The sequence below is a fragment of the Trachemys scripta genome, chromosome 8 (assembly GCF_013100865.1).
Source record: "Trachemys scripta elegans isolate TJP31775 chromosome 8, CAS_Tse_1.0, whole genome shotgun sequence".
Classification (NCBI taxonomy): Eukaryota; Metazoa; Chordata; order Testudines; family Emydidae; genus Trachemys; species Trachemys scripta.
The window spans coordinates 54,248,646-54,270,710 of NC_048305.1; the positions used below are offsets into that span (position 1 = coordinate 54,248,646).

The 22,065-nt window shown below is 49.2% G+C and overlaps 1 protein-coding gene across 1 annotated transcript; it reads right to left on the reverse strand.

Annotated features, from left to right (window-relative positions):
* Positions 1-1,156: 1,156 nt before the first annotated feature.
* Positions 1,157-21,792, reverse strand: LOC117881608 (2-5A-dependent ribonuclease-like). Its single transcript, XM_034779062.1, has 7 exons — positions 21,722-21,792; positions 7,802-9,455; positions 7,388-7,479; positions 6,727-6,944; positions 6,485-6,620; positions 4,814-4,974; positions 1,157-3,790 (listed from the first exon to the last, which is right to left on the reverse strand). Exons 2-7 carry the CDS (start codon positions 9,249-9,251, stop codon positions 3,652-3,654), a joined length of 2,196 nt encoding a protein of 731 aa, XP_034634953.1. The 5' UTR covers positions 9,252-9,455; positions 21,722-21,792; the 3' UTR covers positions 1,157-3,651.
* Positions 21,793-22,065: the final 273 nt, after the last annotated feature.

Consider the following 22,065-nt stretch of genomic DNA (forward strand, 5'->3'; position numbering starts at 1 on the left):
CAGCTATGGGGCTCTTGCTTCAGCCCCCCCTTCCCCATCTTTCAGCTTTGGGGTTCTGGCAGCAGGCTCCAGGCTTCAGCCCGCACCCCAGCTTCAGCTGCAGGGCTCTGGGCTTCCACCCCTCTGAATGGTGAGGCTCTGGGCTTTGCCGCCTCTGGATCAGCCATAGGGCTTCGTCCCAGAGCAGCAGGGCTGGCCTTACTATTCACCACAGTCAAAAGGCAAGGGGCGGGGTGAGCCCAGGGTGCAAGCCTGGGGAAGGGAGCCTGGGGCAAGGTAGAGGGAGTAATGGGGCCCCAGGGGGCAATGGGGAGCCTGGGGGAGACATAGGGGGGGGGGGCGGCAGAAGCAATGGGTGAGTGAGATCAAGGGAGGCAGTGGGGACCAAGGGCACTAAAATACAACTGTACATTATTTTTATTATTGAGTCTGAAAAAAAATGCTACATAAATAAATTACAATGATTTGGAAATGTGGAATGTGAGAACTCCTGCTCTAGTCCTGTGACTTGAATACACCAATCCTTGATATGAGTGTAACCCCCTATTCCTGCACTGTGTGGATATGGGCATCATTATGTTTCCCATTCCAAAATGGAATCCCTCTTGTTGATATAGTTTCTAATTATGATGCAAGAATGTCTGAGACAAAATATCTGACATGCAAGAGCCCCGTCAGTCCAGAGGACAAGTGAGCAAAGACTACTGAATTTTTTCTTTCCTAAGCAGGTTTCTTGACCACCAGCCAGTAGATCTTCCTAAAGAGTGACTCTGTATATCCAACTTTGAATCCTAAATGCTGCTGCACCAAATGTATTGGACAAACTGTTTGACACACTCATTAGGGTCTCTCTTGCCTTCCCCCAACCCACCCAAGCAACATAAACAGATAGGCCATTAAAAATTGCTATGGACATCCAAAACTTATACGTGTTCTTAGCAGAGGTTCAGGACCTCCCATCTTGGTCCTTGTAGCTGGCTGACCCTGTGCTCGGGCTCAGAAGTAGTATTTTTGAGTCTCTTGCCCCGGGCTCCCCTCCAGGAGCCCCCACGCCTAAGCAATCTTACTGCTCCCAGCAGTTCAGCTCACTCCTGGAGTTGTTTCAGAGCCCAATTTAAAGTCTCTTTGTCTCTAGTCACTGCCAGTGCTTCCCAGGTCCCACCGCAGGTTTCTGACTGGAAGAAGCCCTCTAGAGCCTTTGCTCATATCGAGTTTGTCATGCCAGTCTGCTCCAAACAAGGATGGGGGCGCATGGAAGAAAAAGGTTAGCAACTGCCTCAGGCTGAGCTCCCCCGGCTATGGGAGCTCATTAGCAAATCTGGCAGGCTCCCTATTCGGTGACCAGTCTTACCCTATTCTCCCCGCCCCTATTCTGTGGCCAGTCTCACCCTTTTTAAGGTCCACTTCTCTGGGTGGAGCATGTTCTGCAGGTGTGCCTAATTGGTGCTGCCTGAGTGCAGGAATGCTTTAGACTTTCAACTCGTGGGACAGGGGCATGTCACATCACAGTCTTCCTCTCCCTTCCCTTTCTGCAACTGAACCTTGACTCCCACTCAGAGTGTTGAAAGGGCCTCCTCTGAGTAGGTGCTGAGCTTCATCCTCCCTGCCCAATTTACCCCCACAGGAATGCTGAAGAACTCCCGAGTCCTAGGGTATTTACATGGCCTTGTAACCCGCTCACTTGTCACTCACTCTCCTTCTGTACAGGTGCAATAAGAACTGATTGTCCAACCGAGTTTATTCCAGATTTAGGTCTGTATCTGGGAATACGGATGACAAAAATTTCAGTGTAAAAGACAAACAAATCCAATAACTGCGTATATCAGATAGGGGAGAAAGCAGGTACAGTTGAAAAAGCATCGATATGTGTATTGTGAATAGATACAGGAAAATATATTCACTCCTGCCAGCCCCCACGCATCAAAGCTTCTGCACCAGTGCTGTGCTGAATCTGGGGCCTGACCCTGCAAAGCCTTACTTACATAAGTAATACTTACTCATGCCAGTACTCCCTTTGGCTTCAGTGAGCCTACTCACAGGATTCAGTATTACTTACAATCGTAAGATTTTGCAAGATCAGCTCCCTGGTTTCCATACCACATAGAAATAGTTCCAGACTCTCATAATGATGTAGCATTAAAATGAAAACGTATGAGATTACCAACTGGATGCATTAAATACACCTTGTAAATGTTTCTACAACTTCTAGTGAAACAACTGCTTATAAAACAACTATACAACTGTATACTTGGGACTGTCACTCATCCAGCTGTTACTGGTATTTATGTTTGCCACATTTAAAAGAGAAAGGCCCAGTTTAGTTAGTTTTCAATCCCCACTACAAAGACAGATCTCAAGAGAGAGCTGGAAAGCTGCTCTCTGGGGAAGAAAGATTAAAGAGCCAATGCTGGCATCGAAGCTAGGACTCCCCTCACAGCAAGTTGTCTTTTATGCTTTTAAACAAAAAAATGCCAGCCTATTTGATAACTGGGACCTGATCCCATGGGAACAAAAGGCCTGCCTCCTCAGGTGAGAGGGAAGCCAAGCCTGACAGTGAATACACAGCACAGGTACAGGATGGAAGTGTGATAGAATGTACCCATGTCCACACCTTATTGTAATAATCTTTGTACAAAGTATGTCTCGTAAGTATAATTTGAAGACCCATAATTTGCTGGTCAATATTGTCCTAATAAAATGTGTGTGGCAACACCATATGTGAAGTTACATCCTACAGGGAAATTGTGTAATTAACACATGTTCCAAATTGTGGTTTGCAAACAGGTCTGTCTCAAACAAAGGAACGTGCGCTCCGCTTAATTTGCATTTTAGCAGTAAACAGAGCCATCAAGCAGGAAGGGAGACAAAGGACTGGGAAACAGGTGGGAAAACTAGCAGGGAATATCCTGACATATAGACACTCTGTCTCCTGAGTATCAGCTGGAAATGTTTTCCAAGAGGGGGACTCAACGATAGAAAGGACTAAATGCTCCAAGGGACCCTCCTGCTCCCTCTTTCTCTGTCCATCAATTAACTGCACCAGAAGGGAGAAAGGAAGCAGCCATTGAACAGAGGAAGGGGTCCTGATCTAAGTTCCCTGTAAGCTGCACGGCCGCGCAGCAGCCTATTTAGTGATGCACGGGTGCTCAGGGAACCCGCCGCAGCTGGGTGAGGGGTGCCCCTCTGCCGGCCCAAACTCTGCTGCGGCCCGGACCTGCCATGGCGCTCAGACCCAGGTGCGGCCGGAGCGGCCCAGACCCCGACCCAGGCCTGGCCCGGACCAAGGCATGGCCTGGTCTGGTGCGGCCTGGACCCAGGTGTAGCTGGGGTGCCCCTTCCCCAGCCTGGACCTGCTGGAGGAGGGGCACCTATCCTGCAGCCCCAGACCTGGCACTTGCCCTTCTAGCACTTAGTTCTTCCTTTCCTCAATGTAATTGTCCTCCATGAACCCACTCAAACATAGCATCTTTACAGCTGAGTGCTTCAGTGCTGAATCCAGAGATCCGATCCACTGACTGAAATTCCAATACCCTCTGCCCACCCAGCTCCTTCCCCACTTTGTATGACACTTTTTGGCAGCTGAACGAAATGGTGCTGAAAAGGAAGTTAGTCAATGGGATTCAGCCATATAACCTGAAGTGATACAACATGCTACAGCTGAGAAAGACTCTGAGGGCTTGGAAAATGTCTATGATGCTGTATGCTGCGTAAACACTTGTAGACATAAACTGTCAATTCTGGAAACAGGTTCAGGAAATACTCCGAGGGCTCCTTGATTATTTCCTTGACCCTGAAACAGAAGAACAACAATTGATTTTTCACTTGGGAAGCCTACCCTGCTAAAAAGTGTCAAAGAATCAGAACAAATGGTCAGGTTTCCCCATTTCTTTCCCTATAGAGTGAAAGCCATTTCAGCAGCTTTCTGAAAACAAGAGAGAATTTCCTAGAAATGATTAATATCCATTATCTCTCTGATCTGACACATTCTGCCTTTTCCATTCTCTCCCACTATCCTATTTCCTAAACCTCATATAGTCCAATCATCAAAGCACCTTAATAGGGCATGTCTTCACTGCAGAGATAACATGGATGACTGGAACCTGGCTTAGCCCCTCTGTGTGTTGCTAGGACTTCTGGAATCATATCCTATGGTTCTTTGTGCTGCAGTAAGCAGAGCTGCAATACGATTCTTCCCCAGTGAGTTGTGGGAGAACTTCTGTCCTTCTGGGCCCACGTGGGAGGGTTTGGAGAACTATCAGCACTACAGTAATTTAGCCTGACTCCTCACCGCAAAGTGGGCAGAGGAACATGGGCTAAAAGCACCACTGAACTTGGGAAACGAATTTCCTTTGCAGATGGAAGGAGAGGCTAATGGCCCCACGGAACAAGAGCTGTTGATCAATGGGTGACCACAGTGATGATCTGGAAGCAAATAGTAGTTCCTAGAAGCATCTTAATCATGTAAACTGCCTTTGGGTGGTGAGCCTGGGGTTATCTAGAGTACCCAGCCTGGCACTTAGTATTGTGACTTTCATAATATGATACACTGTATCCACATAACATTATTCTGTGCAACTACACAGCACTGTGCTGCTGGAGGAGCTATCCTTCACACACTTTAGTTTATAACATGCTGGGGTACCGGGAAACGCTCTTTTTCCTACACCCTCCATATTTTTACCCTCCTAGAATGGTAGCATGTCCTTTTGAAGAAGGGATTCCTGTCTTAAACCTACCGGGACTCGCAGCCTTTTACAGTCAGACAAAGATTCCTAGGGATTCTTCATCCCTAGAGTCTGAAGCAATCACTTACTTTTCTTCCTTCTCGTCAAAGTGCTCGCCCATATTCCTGATGAACTTCAGTAGGTCCGTGACATAGTTTTCATACTGTTTCTTCTTGTTCTTGTTCTTGTTCTGGTTCTTGTTGTTGTTGTTGAAGGGGTTCAACATGCTGTCCAGAACCAATTTGTCAATCTGAAATAAACACACTGGATTATTCCATCCCATTCACACATCACAAAATACAGCCTCCCCTGGCTGCAGCGGTCTCACTCTGCAGAAATATCATGCACACAAATTTCTCAAAGATGGAGCAATATTTTATGGCACTTATATTAAAATGTATGCTTAACAGCATACAAAATTTCCATGGTTTTATCTGGTTTGATTCCTATCTGGGTTCGCCAGGGTGTGGACTTGTTAATCTTCTGGACACAACATATCTCTTTCCCAAATTCCCTTTTCTTTGCACAGGTATTTGGGGAAAAGCAGGGCTGAGAGATAAAAGGGCATGATTATTATGATGGCTGTCATCATGATTTAGGGCTAGATCTTCAGGGGTGTCTGAGTTCTACTGGGTGAGAGGGACAAAGGTGGTTTTGTATCACTTTTCCACTCTCATAGTTGTGGCACTATTTGGAAAGGTCCATATGGACTACAATACTGTCCGAGGATCCCCAGAGCTCAGAGTACCCTGGCCATCCTCATTTCCACTCCAGCAATGCTCCCTACCACATGGGGGCTAGGAACAGGTGTCAGAGCTGACTACATTGTTTTTATGACACCTGGATATTTCTATGTCCAAGAGGAATCCTCAGTTATTCCATTAGGGCAGCCCTCCATCCCGTGTATACCACGGAAGAATCTGAAGGGGACAGAACTGGGGCAGAGGATCTGGGTGGTACACTGTCCAGCTGTGATTTTTTACTGTGCTGAAACTGTGAGGCACATGGGGCCTGGGATGGATGCCTATGCTAGTCTTTATATATTAATGTGTTAAATAAGTGAAAGCTGTCTAGAGGCTTGTCTATATTAGAAAGTTTTGTCACTTTAACTATATTAGTATAATTAAAGCAGCAACCTACCCCCTGCTGTGGACAGTTATATCCATAGAAAAGTGCCTTGTATCAGTACAGCTTATTCTGGTTCTGGAAGCAAAATAGGCTGTACCTGTATAAGACACCTTTATACTGATGTAACTGTGTCCACATTAGGGCTCATACCAGTACAAATACATCAGCTAAAATAACAGCCCTAGCCGACAGTTATTTACCCAGATACAACTTTGAAGTGTAAACCAGGTCTAAGATTCTTCTGTACTGCACTCATTGCCATTGTTGTCAAGCACCTTCCAAGCTCAAATGCTTTTTAACAAGTTCCCTCTTTTTTCCTCCCTTTGCACACCCTCACAGCTGCAGTCCAACACAGGGCAAATTACTCTAACCGCCTTCTCCATTTAAAAGGCTTGTCACAACTTAAGCAGCGAGTCGCTAGGGCGATGTCTACAAACCACTCTCTGGAAGCTCCGGGTACACCACTCCAGCAGACAGTGATGGTAGTTTTTAAATCTCCTAGATTTGGTTAGATTTTGCCTCCATGTTGTCTGGATAGGGATGGAGTGACACTTCCAGTTAAGGTTTAAAATGGGGCCTGTAAGTCCTATAAGAAAGCTTTCCCCTTGCGCATCCACAGCAAAACAGCTTACCTGCTCAGTCCACTGCTGCAAAGGGTGCTCATCACAATTCAAAGCTTTCAGAATCTCACTCTGATTGTTGTGATGCTTGGTGTTGCGTGTTTTGATATCGCTCTCATTCCCAACGTCTCTCAGGAACCTGTACCTGCTGTGGAATCAACGGCACATTGGGGATATCCTGCTGCACTGCACAGAATGGGACAGCTTGCAAATCTGCTGTTTGAGGGTCTGTAATTTTCATTCATGGTACTTACGTCTGCTTGCTCCAGAAAAAGGGATGTTGGATCAAGTCTCTCAGCAGGTTCTCAACTGGGCTTCCTTCATCAGGGAAGACCAGACTTTCCCTAAGGTCTGCAATCTCCACATAGTCCTGCACATCCTCTGGACAACTTGCATCCAAATCGTCTCTATAATTTTCCTCAAAGGGGACCTTACCCACTGTTACAACATACAGGACCAGCCTTCTGAGCGCCTGAGTATGAGAACAAATGGCTGTTTCACTCCAGGGCACACAACCTCCCACCAAAGAGAAACAGAGACAGAGAAACTATCTTCTGAAATCAGCACTCTGAGTGTGTGTACGCATGTGTGTACGTGTATGGCTGCAATTACTTCATGAAGTGTTTGTATTAGAGAGCCCACCACACTGAAAGCGTAGAGCAAAATCAGGAAGTGACTTCCAGGAGTCAGAGAAAATCTTTGTTCCTAATCACTCTCACTTCCTTGTACTGTGGTCTCTTGTGCTATCAGAATTTCCAGAAACCAAGCTGTTATACATTTCCTTTTGAATATGCAGGAAGATCAGCTGATTCGCCCCAAGAAAGCAAAGAAAATAAATGAATAGAAAGAAGGAAGCAAAAGACAAAGGGTGTGAGGGGTAATCGGAAACATAATATTGGTTTAATGGAAAGTTACCTTCAGGTCTTTGATTATAACATCATCCTTCTGTCCTTCACTCAATCTTTTGCTCTTATCAAAATCTGCTAAGCGAACTTTACCAGCAGCATCTGACAAAATAACAGGAATAGTTAAGCCTGTTGTCTGTCTGTGTGTTATGCTCCTTTTCTCTGGTACCTAGTTGAATTATTCGCATGACCCCAGAATTCTCTGGTAGATTATTCAGTGGGATGACCTGATCTCTCAGTAGGAGGGCAAAACTAATGTGATACTTACGGCTGCTGTACTACATGAGCAATAATACACACACATCCTCTCTGTGCATAAAGATCTCTACATTGTGACATATACGGTCAGCTCTATAATGCCTCGCTTTCTCAACTATGAGCAATAGGAGAATAGAATAAGAATGATAAGAACACACAAGCTAACCTATCAAAATATTACATGGGTGTAGATCCTGATGGCCAAATCCAAACATGTGTAGTTCTTGAACTGCCTCAAAGAGTGTCTTAAGAACACCCTTGCAATTCACTTCATTCTCTGATGCACTCAGGTGTTCTTCAAGGTTCTTCTCACAGAGCGAGAGGCACAAGTACAGGCAGGGTTTCTTTTCCTCAGCACCAAATAGCTTTACTAAATGGTTGCTGGTCAGACATTGTTCAAGGCACATTTTCTCTTGTTTAGCAGTTTCTGTGCCAATGCAGAATATTTTCACAGCCACCTCTTTCCCATCATAGAGTCCCAGGTAGATGCCCCCTTGGGAGGTTCTCTGAATCCTGAAATCATTATGTTGGAGGATTTTAAGTTTTCCAATCATAGGACGATACATGTTGTAGAGAACCTTCAGCTGCTCTCCCCAGCGTTTGCTGGTGGGTTCCCAATCTTGAGGTTGACTTGGACCAGCCTTGGCGCCGTACTGGCGAAGCAGATCTGCCATTTTCTTATTGTATTTCCTATTGACAATCCCAATAAGGTCCCCAAGGTCAGTCCTTGCCCCCCTTTCACACAGTAGCTTTGCTATTTCATAATAGTTTTTCTCTACAGCGATCATCAGTGCTGTTTTGCCCTCTCTGTCAGCATCATTGATGTCAACTTCATTCTTCTCCAATAAAGCTTTCACCAAATCCAGACTTCGCATCTCGACTGCCAGGATGAGGGTAGTTTTCCCATGTTCATCTCTTCTGTTCACATCAACACCACAATCCAGCAGGAAAAGAACTATCGGGAGAATTGACTCCTTTGTCTTGTTATCACTTGGAAGGAAGGCATGGATTAAAGCATTTCTGTCCTGGTTGTCACAGATGTTAATGTCAGCCTTCATCTCACTGACAAGAATGTTTACGACTGAGAGGTGGCCCTCCCTGGCAGCATCCATCAGGGCTGTTGCCCCCCCTTTATTCAGTGTCCTTTTCTCCTCGTTAACCACCCTCCGCAAATTCACATCTGCCCCATTACTGTACAAGAATCTTAAGGCATCTTCATTCCCATACCAAGCAGCCTCCATAAAAGCTGTGAAACCATTGTCATCATACTCATTGATTTCTGATCCCTTAGAAAGGAAGAGCTCTAAAAGTCTCACATTTCCCACTATCCCTGCTACAAGAAAGGGCGTGGCACCGTTTTTCTTCCTAGCACACGGATCAGCACCCTTCTCCAGCAGAAGATCAATGATCTCTTCCTGATCATCCTGTACAGCGCTGTGCAGAGGTGTCCAACCACCTTCTACCTTGGAATTAACATCTGCTCCTTCCTCCAACAGCTGCCGGACTGTCTCTAGGGAATGGTTTCGGACAGCATTGTTTAGCAGAGAGGGTTTGTCTGCTGCTGTTTCATTTCTGGAGGTCGATACCTCCTCCTGGCTGTTACCAGTGGCCTCCATGACTGTTAAGATAAGTGGCTGTGCTCTTGTTCTGTGTCCCTTTCAAATGGAGATTCTTCAATAGAATGTACTTCCTGGGCTCTCCTTTAAGATGGAAGGCACGGATTGGTCAGTGCCTTTGTTGTCGGCACATGAATGGAGTTTTGCTCATGAAGTACACCAGCACTATCCGGCTCCAAGGGCTCCATGCTTCACATATTCCACCTTATTAGCAAAGAGAGAAAACAAACCTATTTACTGACTCTTAAGACTTTACAGTTGTGCTTGATAGGCGATAGTTAAGGCTACATTTTAGTCATGGGTATTTTTAGTAAAAGCCATGGTCAGGCCATGGGCATTAAACAAAAATTCACGGCCCGTGACCTGTCCATAACTTGTACTATACCCCTGACTAAATCTTGGGAGTCCTGCGGGTGCTGGCGGGGGGCCCATGGGCGGTCATGGGCGGAGGGGCCATGGGTGGTCATGGGGAGTGGGGGTGGTCAGGGGGGTACTGGGGTGGGGCCTGCAGAGGCTCGGGGGGGCAGCCTTGGGGGCATCGCAAATGCTCTGGGGGGACAGCAGGTGAGCAGGGGGGGGCCTGCAGGTGCTCGGGAGGGTGGCTCAGGGGGGCACTGTGAGTGCTGGGGTGAGAGTAGCCCGGGACCCCTGCTGGTGCTGGGGGACGGGGAGGGTTGGCAGGATTGGCAGTCTCCCTACCCTGCTTCTCAGAAGCAGAACATGTCCCTCCCCAAGCTCCTAGCGCTGCTAGCTCTGCAGCTCCCATTGGCCAGGAACCACAGCCAATGGGAGCTGCAGGGGTGGTGCCTGTGGATAGAGGACATGTGCAGAGCTAGGAGCTGAGGGAGGGACATGTTACCACTTCTGGGGAGCCCCGCCCCCCCAAGGTAAGCGCTGCCCTGAGCCCTCACCCCCTCTCGCGCCCCAACCCCCAGCCCTGAGGCCCACCTCCCCGACCCAAACTCCTCCTTCTGCTATTGGGTGGGGGGAGCAGTGGCCTAAGACTGCCCCAGCAGCAGCCAGTGTGATGTGCCCAAGGGCTGCCTGAGCTGCTCAGGCAGCTCCGGAACCAGCCGCACCGGCCGCTGCAGAAGTCATGGAAAGTCACAGAGCCATGATTTCTGTGACAAACTCGCAGCTTTAGCGAGACTCTATTGATCTGTAAGAGATAGGACAGTGAAGGTTACACCACATGGTTTTCAGAGCCACAAGTGATTGTGGGGGGGGCGGGGAAGGGGGATTATATCAGATGTCCTCTGGGTCCACATGCAACAGCCCCTGCTAATTTGGTTCTGAGTTTCTTATCAGTACAGATTGACAATCATAATGAATTGGTAGGGGTGGGAAAAGTGACTTGTACCTTTAGGCAAACACATGGTACTCTTGGGTGTGCTCGTCAGTGGGGAGAAGACATCCCAAGAAGGATGTTTGTCGTTAGATACAGTTGAGGGTACTTGGGTTATATAAATATGGCTCTGTGTATTCTGCAATTCTGAAGCTGCTTGAGTTCCTACAGAATTACTCTCTGTACAGAAGAGTGCAGGAGATTCCAATTTTTTAATTTTCAAAAAACAAGTTTCTAGTCATCATGACTGTGAAGATAACCTTTCGAATATGATCTGAACAGAAGCTGATCTTAACTGGATGTTGACTCTGGAACGTAATGAGAAAATTTAATTATTCACTGCCAGTAAGTGTATTAGAAAGATCCAGCTACTGTGCTTCTCTGTAACTTTTACATTTTCCAGATGCTGCTGCAGAATTTTCAGTTCACTACAGAACTGTAGTGCCACAGAAACCATGGGTCTTGCTGTGAAATTTAGGTTAAACTTGCTGCAAAATACACATGGCCTTCATTATATGCACCAAATACCTGATGCTTCCTGTTCTTTGTTGGAGAATGTAAGTATATGCATATCTATTACCTCATTCAGTTTTGGACAGGTGGCTATGCCCTTAGCCCTGTCAAGAGACCAATCAGAAAGCAATATTAGACAAAAAGTCCCACCTTACCCCTGCTCCCTTTCTGCCCAGTGAGAAGCCCATATTTGTCTGTTAGACTTTCTTGACCCTTTCATCATTTCTGGGGTCAATCAGGAAGGAATTCAAGGTCTGGAGGCACACCTATCACTGACAGGCCATTATGAGGCAGGCTTTAAGAATAGTGGGCACATTTAAGACGGTTTTTCCCCTGAGATATAAAATGGGCCATTAGTGAGTGAGGAGGGAAAAATGGGACAATATGAAATTAAAAAGGTCTTTAATGAATACTCTCCAGGCACAGCATGCTGCCAACATACCCTGTATGCCAAAGGCTGTGAGCGGGGTTGGTGTACAAAGCACTATCATGAGTAAGACTAAGCTGTTGATGCTGTGAAGGCTACAAGCCCTGCTGCCAGCTCTGACATCCTACTGCACTTCATGCAGTTGCTCTCAGTCCCCGTTAGATCCTTTTCCTCTTGTATTTCAGTGAGCAAAACGAAATGGGCACATCATCATCACAAGCAGATGCTGTCATTAGCAGCAAGGAAGCAAGACTAATAACTCAGCCCAGCACCCTTTCTCCTGAGGATGGAAGTACTTGCTGTACAGCATCTCCATGGCCCCGACCTGCCTCCCTGCACACTGAACCCATATAGAATCATAGAATATCAGGATTGGAAGAGACCTCAGGCGGTCATCTAGTCCAACCCCCTGCTCAAAGCAGGACCAATCCCCAACTAAATCATCCCAGCCAGGACTTTGTCAACCTGACCTTAAAAACCTCTAAGGAAGGGAATTCCACCACCTCCCTAGGTAACCCATTCCAGTGCTTCACCACCCTCCTAGTCAAAAAGTTTTTCCTAATATCCAACCTAAATCTCCCTCACTGCAACTTGAGACCATTACTCCTTGTTCTGTCATCTGCTACCATTGACAACAGTATAGATCCATCCACTTTGGAACCCCTCTTTCAGATAGTTGAAAGCAGCTATCAAATCACCCCTCATTCTTCTCTCCTGCAGACTAAACAATCCCAGTTCCCTCAGTCTCTCCTCATAACTCATGTGCTCCAGCCCCCTAATCATTTTTGTTGCCCTCTGCTGGACTCTTTCCAATTTTTCCACATCCTTCTTGTAGTGTGGGGCCCAAAACTGGACACAGTACTTCAGATGAGACCTCACCAAGGTCGAATAGAGAGGGATGATCACGTCCCTCGATCTGCTGGCAATGCCCCTACTTATACAGCCCAAAATGCCATTAGCCTTCTTGGCAACAAGGGCACACTGTTGACTCATATCCACCTTCTCGTTCACTGTAACCCCTAGGTCCTTTTCTGCAGAACTGCTGCCTAGCCACTCGGTCCCTGGTCTGTAGCAGTGCATGGGATTCTTCCGTCCTAAGTGCAGGACTCTGCACTTGTCCTTGTTGAACCTCATCAGATTTCTTTTGGCCCAATCCTCTAATTTGTCTAGGTCCCTCTGTATCCTATCCCTATCCTCCAGCATATCTACCACTCCTCCCAGTTTAGTGTCATCTGCAAACTTGCTGAGAGTGCAGTCCATGCCATCCTCCAGATCATTAATGAAGATATTGAACAAAACCGGCCCCAGGACCGACCCTTGGGGAACTCAGCTTGATACCAGCTACCAACTAAACATGGAGCCATTGATCACTACCTGTTGAGCTCGACGATCTAGCCAGCTTTCTATCCACATTATAGTCCAGGGATCGGCAATCTGTGGCACGCAACCTGCCAGGGTAAGCACCCTGGCAGGTCTAGCCGGTTTGTTTACTTGCCATGTCCACAGGTTCGGCCGATCGCAGCTCCCACTGGCCGCAGTTTGCCGCTCCAGGCCAATGAGGGCGGTGGGAAGCGGCGGCCAGCACATCCCTCGGCCCGCGCCACTTTCCGCCGTCCCCATTGGCCTGGGATGGCGAACCGTGGCCAGCGGGAACCGCGATCGGCTGAACCTGCGGACGTGGTAGGTAAACAAATGGCCGGGCCTGCCAGGGTGCTTACCCTGGCGGGCTGTGGGCCAAAGGTTGCTGATCCCTGTTATAGTCCATTCATCCAGCCCACACTTCTTTAATTTGCCGGCAAGAATACTGTGGGAGACCACATCAAAAACTTTGCTAAAGTCAAGGAATAACACATCCACTGCTTTTCCCTCATCCACAGAGCCAGTTATCTGGTCATAGAAGGCAATTAGGTTAGTCAGGCATGACTTGCCCTTGGTGTATCCATGCTGACTGTTCTTGATCACTTTCCTCTCCTCTAAGTGCTTCAGAATTGATTCCTTGAGGACCTGCTCCATGATTTTTCCAGGGACTAAGGTGAGGCTGACTGGCCTGTAGTTCCCCAGATCCTCCTCCTTCCCTTTTTAAAATTGGGCACTACATTAGCCTTTTTCCAGTCATCCGGGACCTCCCACAATCGCCATGAGTTTTCAAAGATAATGGCCAATGGCTCTGCAATCACATCTGCCAACTCCTTTAGCACCCTCGGATGCAGTGTATCTGGCCCCATGGACTTGTGCTCGTCCAGCTTTTCTAAATAGTCCTGATCCCCTTCTTTCTCCACAGAGGGCTGGTCACCTCTTCCCCATGCTGTGCTGCCCAGTGCAGTAGTCTGGAAGCTGACCTTGTTTGTGAAGACAGAGGCAAAAAAAGCACTGAGAACATTAGCTTTTTCTACATCCTCTGTCACAAGGTTGCCTCTCTCATTCAGTAAGGGGCCCACACTTTCCTTGACTTTCTTCTTGTTGCCAACATACGTGAAGAAACCCTTCTTGTTACTCTTAACATCTCTTGCTAGCTGCAACTCCAAGTGTGATTTGGCCTTCCTGATTTCACTCCTTCATGCCTGAGCAATATTTTTATATTTCTCCCTGGTCATTTGTCCAGTCTTCCACTTCTTGTAAGCTTCTTTTTTGCATTTAAGATCAGCAAGGATTTCACTGTGAAGCCAAGCTGGTCGCCTGCCATATTTACTATTCTTTCTATGCATCGGGATGGTTTGTTCCTGCAACCGCAATAAGGATTCTTTCAAATACAGCCAGCTCTCCTGGACTCCTTTCCCACTCATGTTATTCTCCCAGGGGATCCTGCCCATCAGTTCCCTGAGGAAGTCAAAGTCTGCTTTTCTGAAGTCTGTATTCTGTTGCTCTCGTTTCTTCCTTATATCAGGATCCTGAACTCGACCATCTTATGGTCACTGCCTTTGAGGCTCCCATCCACTTTTGCTTCCCCTACTAATTCATCCCTGTTTGTGAGCAGCAGGTCAAGAAGAGCTCTGCCCCTAGTTGGTTCCTCCAGCACTTGCACCAGGAAATTGTCCCCTACACTTTCCAAAAACTTCCTGGATTGTCTGCGCACCGCTGTATTGCTCTCCCAGCAGATATCAGGGTGACTGAAGTCTCCCATGAAAACCAGGGCCTATGATCTAGTAACTTCTGTTAGTTGCTGGAAGAAAGCTTCGTCCACCTCATTCCCCTGGTCTGGTGGTCTACAGCAGACTCCCACCACGACATCACCCTTGTTGCTCACACTTCTAAACTTAATCCAGAGATTCTCAGGTTTTTCTGCAGTTTCATACCAGAGCTCTGAGCAGTCATACTGCTCTCTTACATACAATGCAACTCCCCCACCTTTTCTGCCCTGCCTGTCCTTCCTCAACAGTTTATATCCATCCATGACAGTACTCCAGTCATGCCAAGCACTCACCTCCCTACTACATCAGAGATCTGCAATTAGCAACCAGAGTTCCAGACAAACAGCTTAGCTCAACTGGGCAAAGAAGGGGTGAGGAATAGAGGGCTAGGCATGGGAGAGAGGAAGAGAGACAGTAAGAAATGGATAAAACGAAAGTGTAAATGAGGGGAATGAGAAACAGCATGAACAAGAATGCATTGGGGGGAGGCAACAACTGCAGGAGAAGGTGGATGTAAGAAGGTAAATGTGAATATAAGGACTTTTCTTAATATTTTTTTCCCACGACATGTCGCAGATAATTCTAATGGACTATTTCAGGGGTCGGCAACCTATGGCACAGCGGGGGCAAGGGGCAGAAGTTTGGTCCTGCTGGCTCCCCTGCCTCTTCCCACAGTGTCCTGTGATCCTGCCCCTCCTACTCCTCTCCGTCCCTCCCTCCCTGCCAGCTGATGGCCCTTGCGAGGGAGGGGGTGGGGGTGGAGCAGAGTCAGCATGCTCGCTGCTCCCGAGGGCGGCAGAGAAGAAGCACGGGCAGGGCCTTGGGGAAGGGGGGTGGTGGAATCGGGCATATCCCCTCCAGCCCCCTGCCATGAGCACCCCATTACCCCAGCCCACACCCCCAGCCCTCTGCCCTGAGCCCTGCAGCCCCCCCACACACCCCAGGCTCCTGCCCTGAGCCCTGTACCCCCCCTCACACACACCCAGCACTCTGCTTGACTCCTTTACCCCCCCCCCACGACCCCAGCTCTGACTCTGGCACCCCCACACATACCCAGGCCCCCCACACTCCATGCCCTGACACCTGCACCCCCCTACTTGTCCCCAGCCCTCTGCCCTGACTCTTGGACCCTCCCCACATACCCAACCCCCCCCCCATCCCATGCACTCCCCACATCCTGACTCTTGCACCCCCCACATCTCCACCCCCCCCCTGAGCACCAAACGGGAGCTCCTGCCCCCCCCCCCCCAACACACATTCCCACCTGCACCCCTCACACCAAATAGGAGCTGCCCAGGTAAGCGCTCCACACCCAAACCTCGTGCCCCAACCCTGAGCCCCCTCCCTCATTCTAGCTCCTGGCCAGACCCTACACTCCAACCCCCAGCCTGCTCCTTTACCCCCAGCCCTGTGCTCAGTGCACCCCCACCCTCAGCTCAGTGCAGAGAGAGAGGAAGAGAATGGGCCAGAACCAGGGAGAAGGTAGGTACCCACTGTATGTGGGCAAGACCGGGACCCCAGACCAGCAGCGGGTTGAGCAGGTCTGGCAGCCGGGAGCTCGGCTGGCAGGAGCCGGTGGGTGGAACCCCTGAACGGCAGCGGGCTGAGCCACTGCTGGCCTAGGTGAACAGAACCCCAGACCAGCAACGGGCTGAGTGGGCCAGCGGCGTAAGATCAACATTTTAATTTAATTTTAAATGAAGCGTCTTAAACATTTTGAAAACCTTGTTTATTTTACAACACAACAATAGTTTAGTTATATAATATATAGACTTATAGAGAGAGACCTTCTAAAAAACATTAAAATGTATTACCAGCACGTGAAAACTTAAAGTGAATAAATGAAGACTCGGCACACCGCTTCTGAAAGATTGCCGACTCCTGGACTATTTACATGTTTCTACACCTAGGGGCAATTTTCTCCCAGCACCAGTTAGACACTAAATCCAAATTTCAAGGCTTTGTGTGGGGTGGTTTTGTGGGGATATGAAGGCATGGATTACTTCCTGAAGGCAAGGAGCTGCAATGCGGCCTCTCCACAATAGTTACTGCAGCCTCAGGACTCTAGTAGTATCTGCTACACTTTGCACCCTTTTCCCTGGTGGGGAATGGCCTGTGGATCTGCTCCTATCCCTCTGCAACCTGGGGCTCAGGAGCTGGGCCTCACAGGTGCAAGAAGTGAGCATCAGCTGCACCAAAGGAGGGATTGTGTCATCTACAAAGATGGTGCTTGCTTAAAGAGATGTACTGAAATGTAAGTAGCCCCAAAAATTTATTTCCTCACTATAGGCTTGGCAATAGTCAAAAGAGGCCTTGTAAAAGTAAAGTAAAACAATTAAAAGGTATATTAAAAATAAGTTGGGGCATAACCCTAGGTCATGTTGTAAACACGTTTTGGTCCTAACTGGTTTTTACAAGTGTTTTAAATAAAATGTTTGTGTTTTGAAAAACACTATCTAGTGTTTAAGCAGATGTTAATTAAGACAATACTTAATGTTAAATAGACAATAAAAAATTACAAAATCTTTCATTATGGTAATGGAAATATAAATATGGTAAAAGGTAATGTTAATTAATTAAGAGGTGTTAATTTCCTATGATTAGGAAAAAAGTAGCATGCTGATTTTAGATTGGGGCACCCATCCACCATGAAAGTACTGTTAGAAAAAAAATTATACCCATTCTTCCCTTCCAGGGATTAATCACCCCTGCATGCATCGTTTCATCTTAAAATGCAAGTATGATATGCAGTGTATACTTATATTTTATTTTAAATTAAGTCTTATCTCCCACTGTGATATTCACAGTCCTCCATTAAATTAAATGATCTGTAATTGCCCTGTAGGCTTGAACCATAAAGAATTCAACTAGGTTTTATTCCTTATCTTTAAAGTACTAATTGGGACTACATAAATCAAAGGTTACAACAGGGGGGTGAATTCTGAAACTTCTCCTTCCACCACCCAAGTGGAACTGCACACAATTTTGCCATGTCTGCAGCCCTTCCCGAATCTAGAGATGACATGACATGACAGCCACACTAGCTCCAATATACATTCAGCAAAGGTTACCAACTGTCAGTAAAGGTAAGGCCTACCAGTTAAAACTGAACAGCGAAAATTGCCTGCCAGAGTCAAGACTGTCTAAAAAAAACATGTATCCATAAGTATAAATGACAAGATACTCTAGGACAGTGGTTCTCAACCATAGAGGTCTTCTGGGAGGTACTGGACTCATTTAGATCAGTGTTTCTCAACCTGAGGGTTGCAACTCCCAGGGGGGTCATGGGATGGGTTTAGGGCCGACATTAGGGGGGGTTAAGCAGGGCAATTGCCTGGGGCTTAATGCCACAAGGGGCTCTGCAAAGCTAAATTACATGCTTCAGCTCCAGGCTGCAGGTCTCTGGCTTCAGACAAGGCTCACAAATGAATAACAGGCTCAAGTATCACACTGAATTGTAAGTACAATCGATTTATTTGATAATGATATGGTAAAAATGAGAAAGCAAGCAATTTTTCAATAAGAGTGTGCTTTTGTATTTTTGTCTGATTTTATAAGCAAGTAGTTTTTAAGTGAGGTGAAACCTAGGATATGCAAGACAAATCAGACTCCAGAAAGGAATACAGTACAGTAACTCCTCACTTTAAGTCGCCCCGGTTAACGTTGTTTCGTTGTTATGTTGCTGATCAATTAGGGAACATGCTCATTGAAAGTTGTGCAATGCTCCACTCTTACGTTGTTTGGCTGCCTGCTTTCTCCACAGCTGGCAGCCTCCCTACGCCCCCCTCCTCCCCACAATGCCTCCCACTTGCCGGCAGACCCTGGGAATCAGCACCTTCCCCCTGCTCCCCCCCGCCCTGCCCACGGTAATCAGCTGGCTTGTGGCGTTTCAGGGGCAGGCGAGAGGGGGGAGGAGTGAGGACTCGGCACGCAGGCTCCTCCTGCCTCCCCAACGCTGCAAGCCAGCTGATTGCCCTGGGCAGGAGGGGAGGGAGGGGGAGCCTGCGTGCCAAGTCCTTGCTCCTCCCCCCTGCCCCCTAAACACCACAAGCCAGCTGATTGCCCCAGGCAGGAGGGAGGGGGGAGGAGCGAGGACTTGGGGTGCAGGCTCCCCCTCCCTCCTCTGCCTCCTGCCAGCGGCAATCAGCTAGCTTGCAGTGTTTAGAAGGGAGGGGAGGAGCGAGGACGCAGCATGGGAAGTAAAGGGGAAGGTGGTGGAGGGGGGAAGAGGCAGGTCAAGGGTGGAGGCTTGCGGGGAGTGGGCGGGCTGAGAATTGAGCCCCCCGTGCTTGCAGAGTAGGGGAAGCTGCTGCTGTTGCGCGAGGTGCTTCTCCTAGCCTACAGCACCTTCAGCCTCCTTGCCTGCCTCATCTCCAGTGCCAGTGGGCTGTGTCTGTGTAGGGTAAGGCAGGGGCACCTCCCAACTGTTTTTAAACAATTTTTAAACAAGCAATTTAATACTAGGCTGGGGGAGGGAGTAGTGTGCACGTGCTGTGTGTTTACAACTTATACCTGTATTAAATTGCTTGTTTAAAATGTATGTAATGCCTTTTGTCTGGCAAAAAAAAAAAATTCCCTGGAACCTAAACCCCCCCCCCCATTTACATTCATTCTTATGGGGAAATTGGATTCGCTTAACATCGTTTCACTTAAAGTCGAATTTTTCAGGAACATCACTTCAACGTTAAGTGAAAAGTTACTGTACTTTCACCCCTGGCCGGAGGACAGGACTGGGGGTGCAGAGCTGAGAGTTTTACTCCTTTCCCCGCTAGAAGAGGCAATGGGGAAAGGAGCAGAAACGCCGGCAGCTCCTCTGGCGGCTGTACCCCACCTCCAGCCCCGCCCTGCTCCGCCCCCCAGCCCTGTCCTCCGGCCAGGTTGCCACTGTACAGACAGAGCTGGAGGAGACACAGCTCCATGAAAGGACAGGGGCGGGGCTAGGGGTTGCGCTCCTTTCCCCGCTGCAGTTCCGAAATCTCTGGTGCAGCAGGAGGACAGAGCCCGTCCCCTGTCCAGGTAATGTGGGCTGGATCATGGGGAGGGGATGGGGAGAGCGTGAGGGCCCCAGGCTGGGGGCAGGGCGGAGTCACATGAAGGGTCACGTGGGGAGGTCACATGTTCCCCCTTAGCTGGTGCCCCCCACCCCCCGTACCGGTAAGAAATGGATTCTACTTGCACCACTGCTAACCCTAGCTCTGAGACCACCACCTCGGGAACCCAATCCCTATCTCAACACTTCCTACCGTTTGGAACCCTAGTTTGGCGAGTGCTGTTCTCTGGAACAATACCCTTGTAAACAGACCCCTAACATTTCAAAACATATTCTGTTCTGACACGTCCTACCATTTGAAATCATAACCCTACCCAGGGGAGCCCAAACCACTGGAACCCTAACCCTACCCTGAGAAATCGTACCATTTGCAACCTACCCCTAGCCCAGGGAACCTTATCCACTAGAACCCTAGCCCAGGGAGGCCTACTGATAGGACCCTGAACCTAGCTCCAAGTACCCCACCCATAGGAGCCCTACCCATTGCAACCGTAACCCTAGCCGCATTTATTCTGTCCATAGGAACCCTAACGCTAGGGCAGGGGGCCCTACCCACAGGAAACCTAACCCTGCGGGGGGAGTAGGGAGCCTTACCCAACGCACAGTCAACCTCTGGAACTCCTTGCCAGAGGATTTTGTGAAGGTCAAGACTATAACAGGGTTCAAAAAAGAAGTAGATAAATTCATGGAGGATAGGTCCATCAATGGCTATCAGCCAGGATGGGCAGGGATGGTGTCCCTAGCATCTGTTTGCCAGAAGCTGGGAATGGGCGACAGGAGATGGATCACTCAATTACTGGTTCTGTTCTGTTCATTCCCTCTAGGGCACCTGCCATTGGTCACTGTCAAAAGATAGGATACTGGGTTAGATGGACTTTTGGTCTGACCCAGTATGGCCATTCTTGTGTTCCTAACACATAGGAACCCTAACCCTGGGGACAGGGAAGAGACCTACCCATAGGAACCCTAACCATAGCTCCAAGTACCTCACCCATAGGAACCCTAACCTTAGGGCAGGGAGCCCCACCCATCAAAACCGTAACCATAGCTTCATTTACCCTAACCATAGGAACCCAAATCCTGGGAAGAGGGGAGCCCTACCCAATAAAAACCTAACTCGGGGGGGGGGGCGGGGGGGGAACCTACCCATAGCCTCCCAAACCCTAGCTTCAAGTACCAAACCCCTAGGAACTCTGGAAGGGCATTTGGATGCAGGGGATGGGCTGGGGCAGGGGTTTGGGGTGTAAGAGTGGGTGTGGGGGGACAGGGTCTGGGAGGGCGTTTGGGTGCAGGGGATGGGTTAGGGCAGGGGTTTGGGGTGCAGGAGTGGGTGTGGGGGGACAGGCTCTTGGAGGGCGTTTGGGTGTGGGATGCAGGCTCTAGGCTGGGGCAGGCAATTGGGGTGCAGGGGCCAGGCTCTGGGAGGGAGTTTGGGTGCAGGGTCTGGGTTGGGGAGGGGGGTTGGGGTGCAGGGGTGGGTGGGGGGGGGGGGGTGCAGGAGGAGGTGCAGGGGGGAGGCTCTGGGAGGGAGTTTGGGTGCAGGGTCTGGGTTGGAGTGCAGGAGGGGGCTCAGGGCCGGGGCAGAGGATTGGGATACAGAGGGTGAGGGCTCTGGGGCAGGGCAGGGCCAGGCCAGGGATGAGGCATTTGGGAGGCAGACAGACTGCCCCAGGGCTAGGGCTAGAGAGGAGGACTCCCCGCAACTCTCTCCCCACCGGCAGTGGCAAGCTCCAGGGGAGAGACCCCATCTCTACCCCCTCCCCCCCAGCAGCCCACTCACCCTGCACCACTGTCACTGCACCCGCTCCTAGGGCCCCTCTCAGGTCCAGGAAGCCCCCTCGCTCCCCTATGGTGGGTGCTGGCGGGGTGGGGGGGGCTGCCATCACGTGTGGCCTCCTCCCCTACTGCTACCCCTCACCATAGCCTCACTGGGGGTAGGGGGTGGGGCTGCCCCTTGCCCAGCCTGGGGCAGGAGCGGTGGCTGGGGGACACGGATCAGATACTCACCAAAGCCCCAACAGCTGCTCAGCTTAGTGAGGTCCAGACCTCTCCCGGCCGAAGTGCGGGGGGGGGGAGGGCTGCTAATCATGGGTGCGCCTCCTCCAGTGCAGCAGCAACCAGCTGCCTCGGCCTGCCGCTGCTCTTGTGCTGTAACCTAGCCTTGCACAAAGTGCTCTCGCTCCCGTTTTGCTACTTTGGGTGTACTGAGCATGCTCACTCGAACTGAGCATGCCCAGTAACCTTCGTTGTAGCCACTGCCCTCTCTCTGCCCTTACTTCTACTTACGATTTGCTGCCTCCTCTTTGGGGGGGGGTTTAAAAGGATTAAGGGGGGCAAATCGCAGCGGGGGG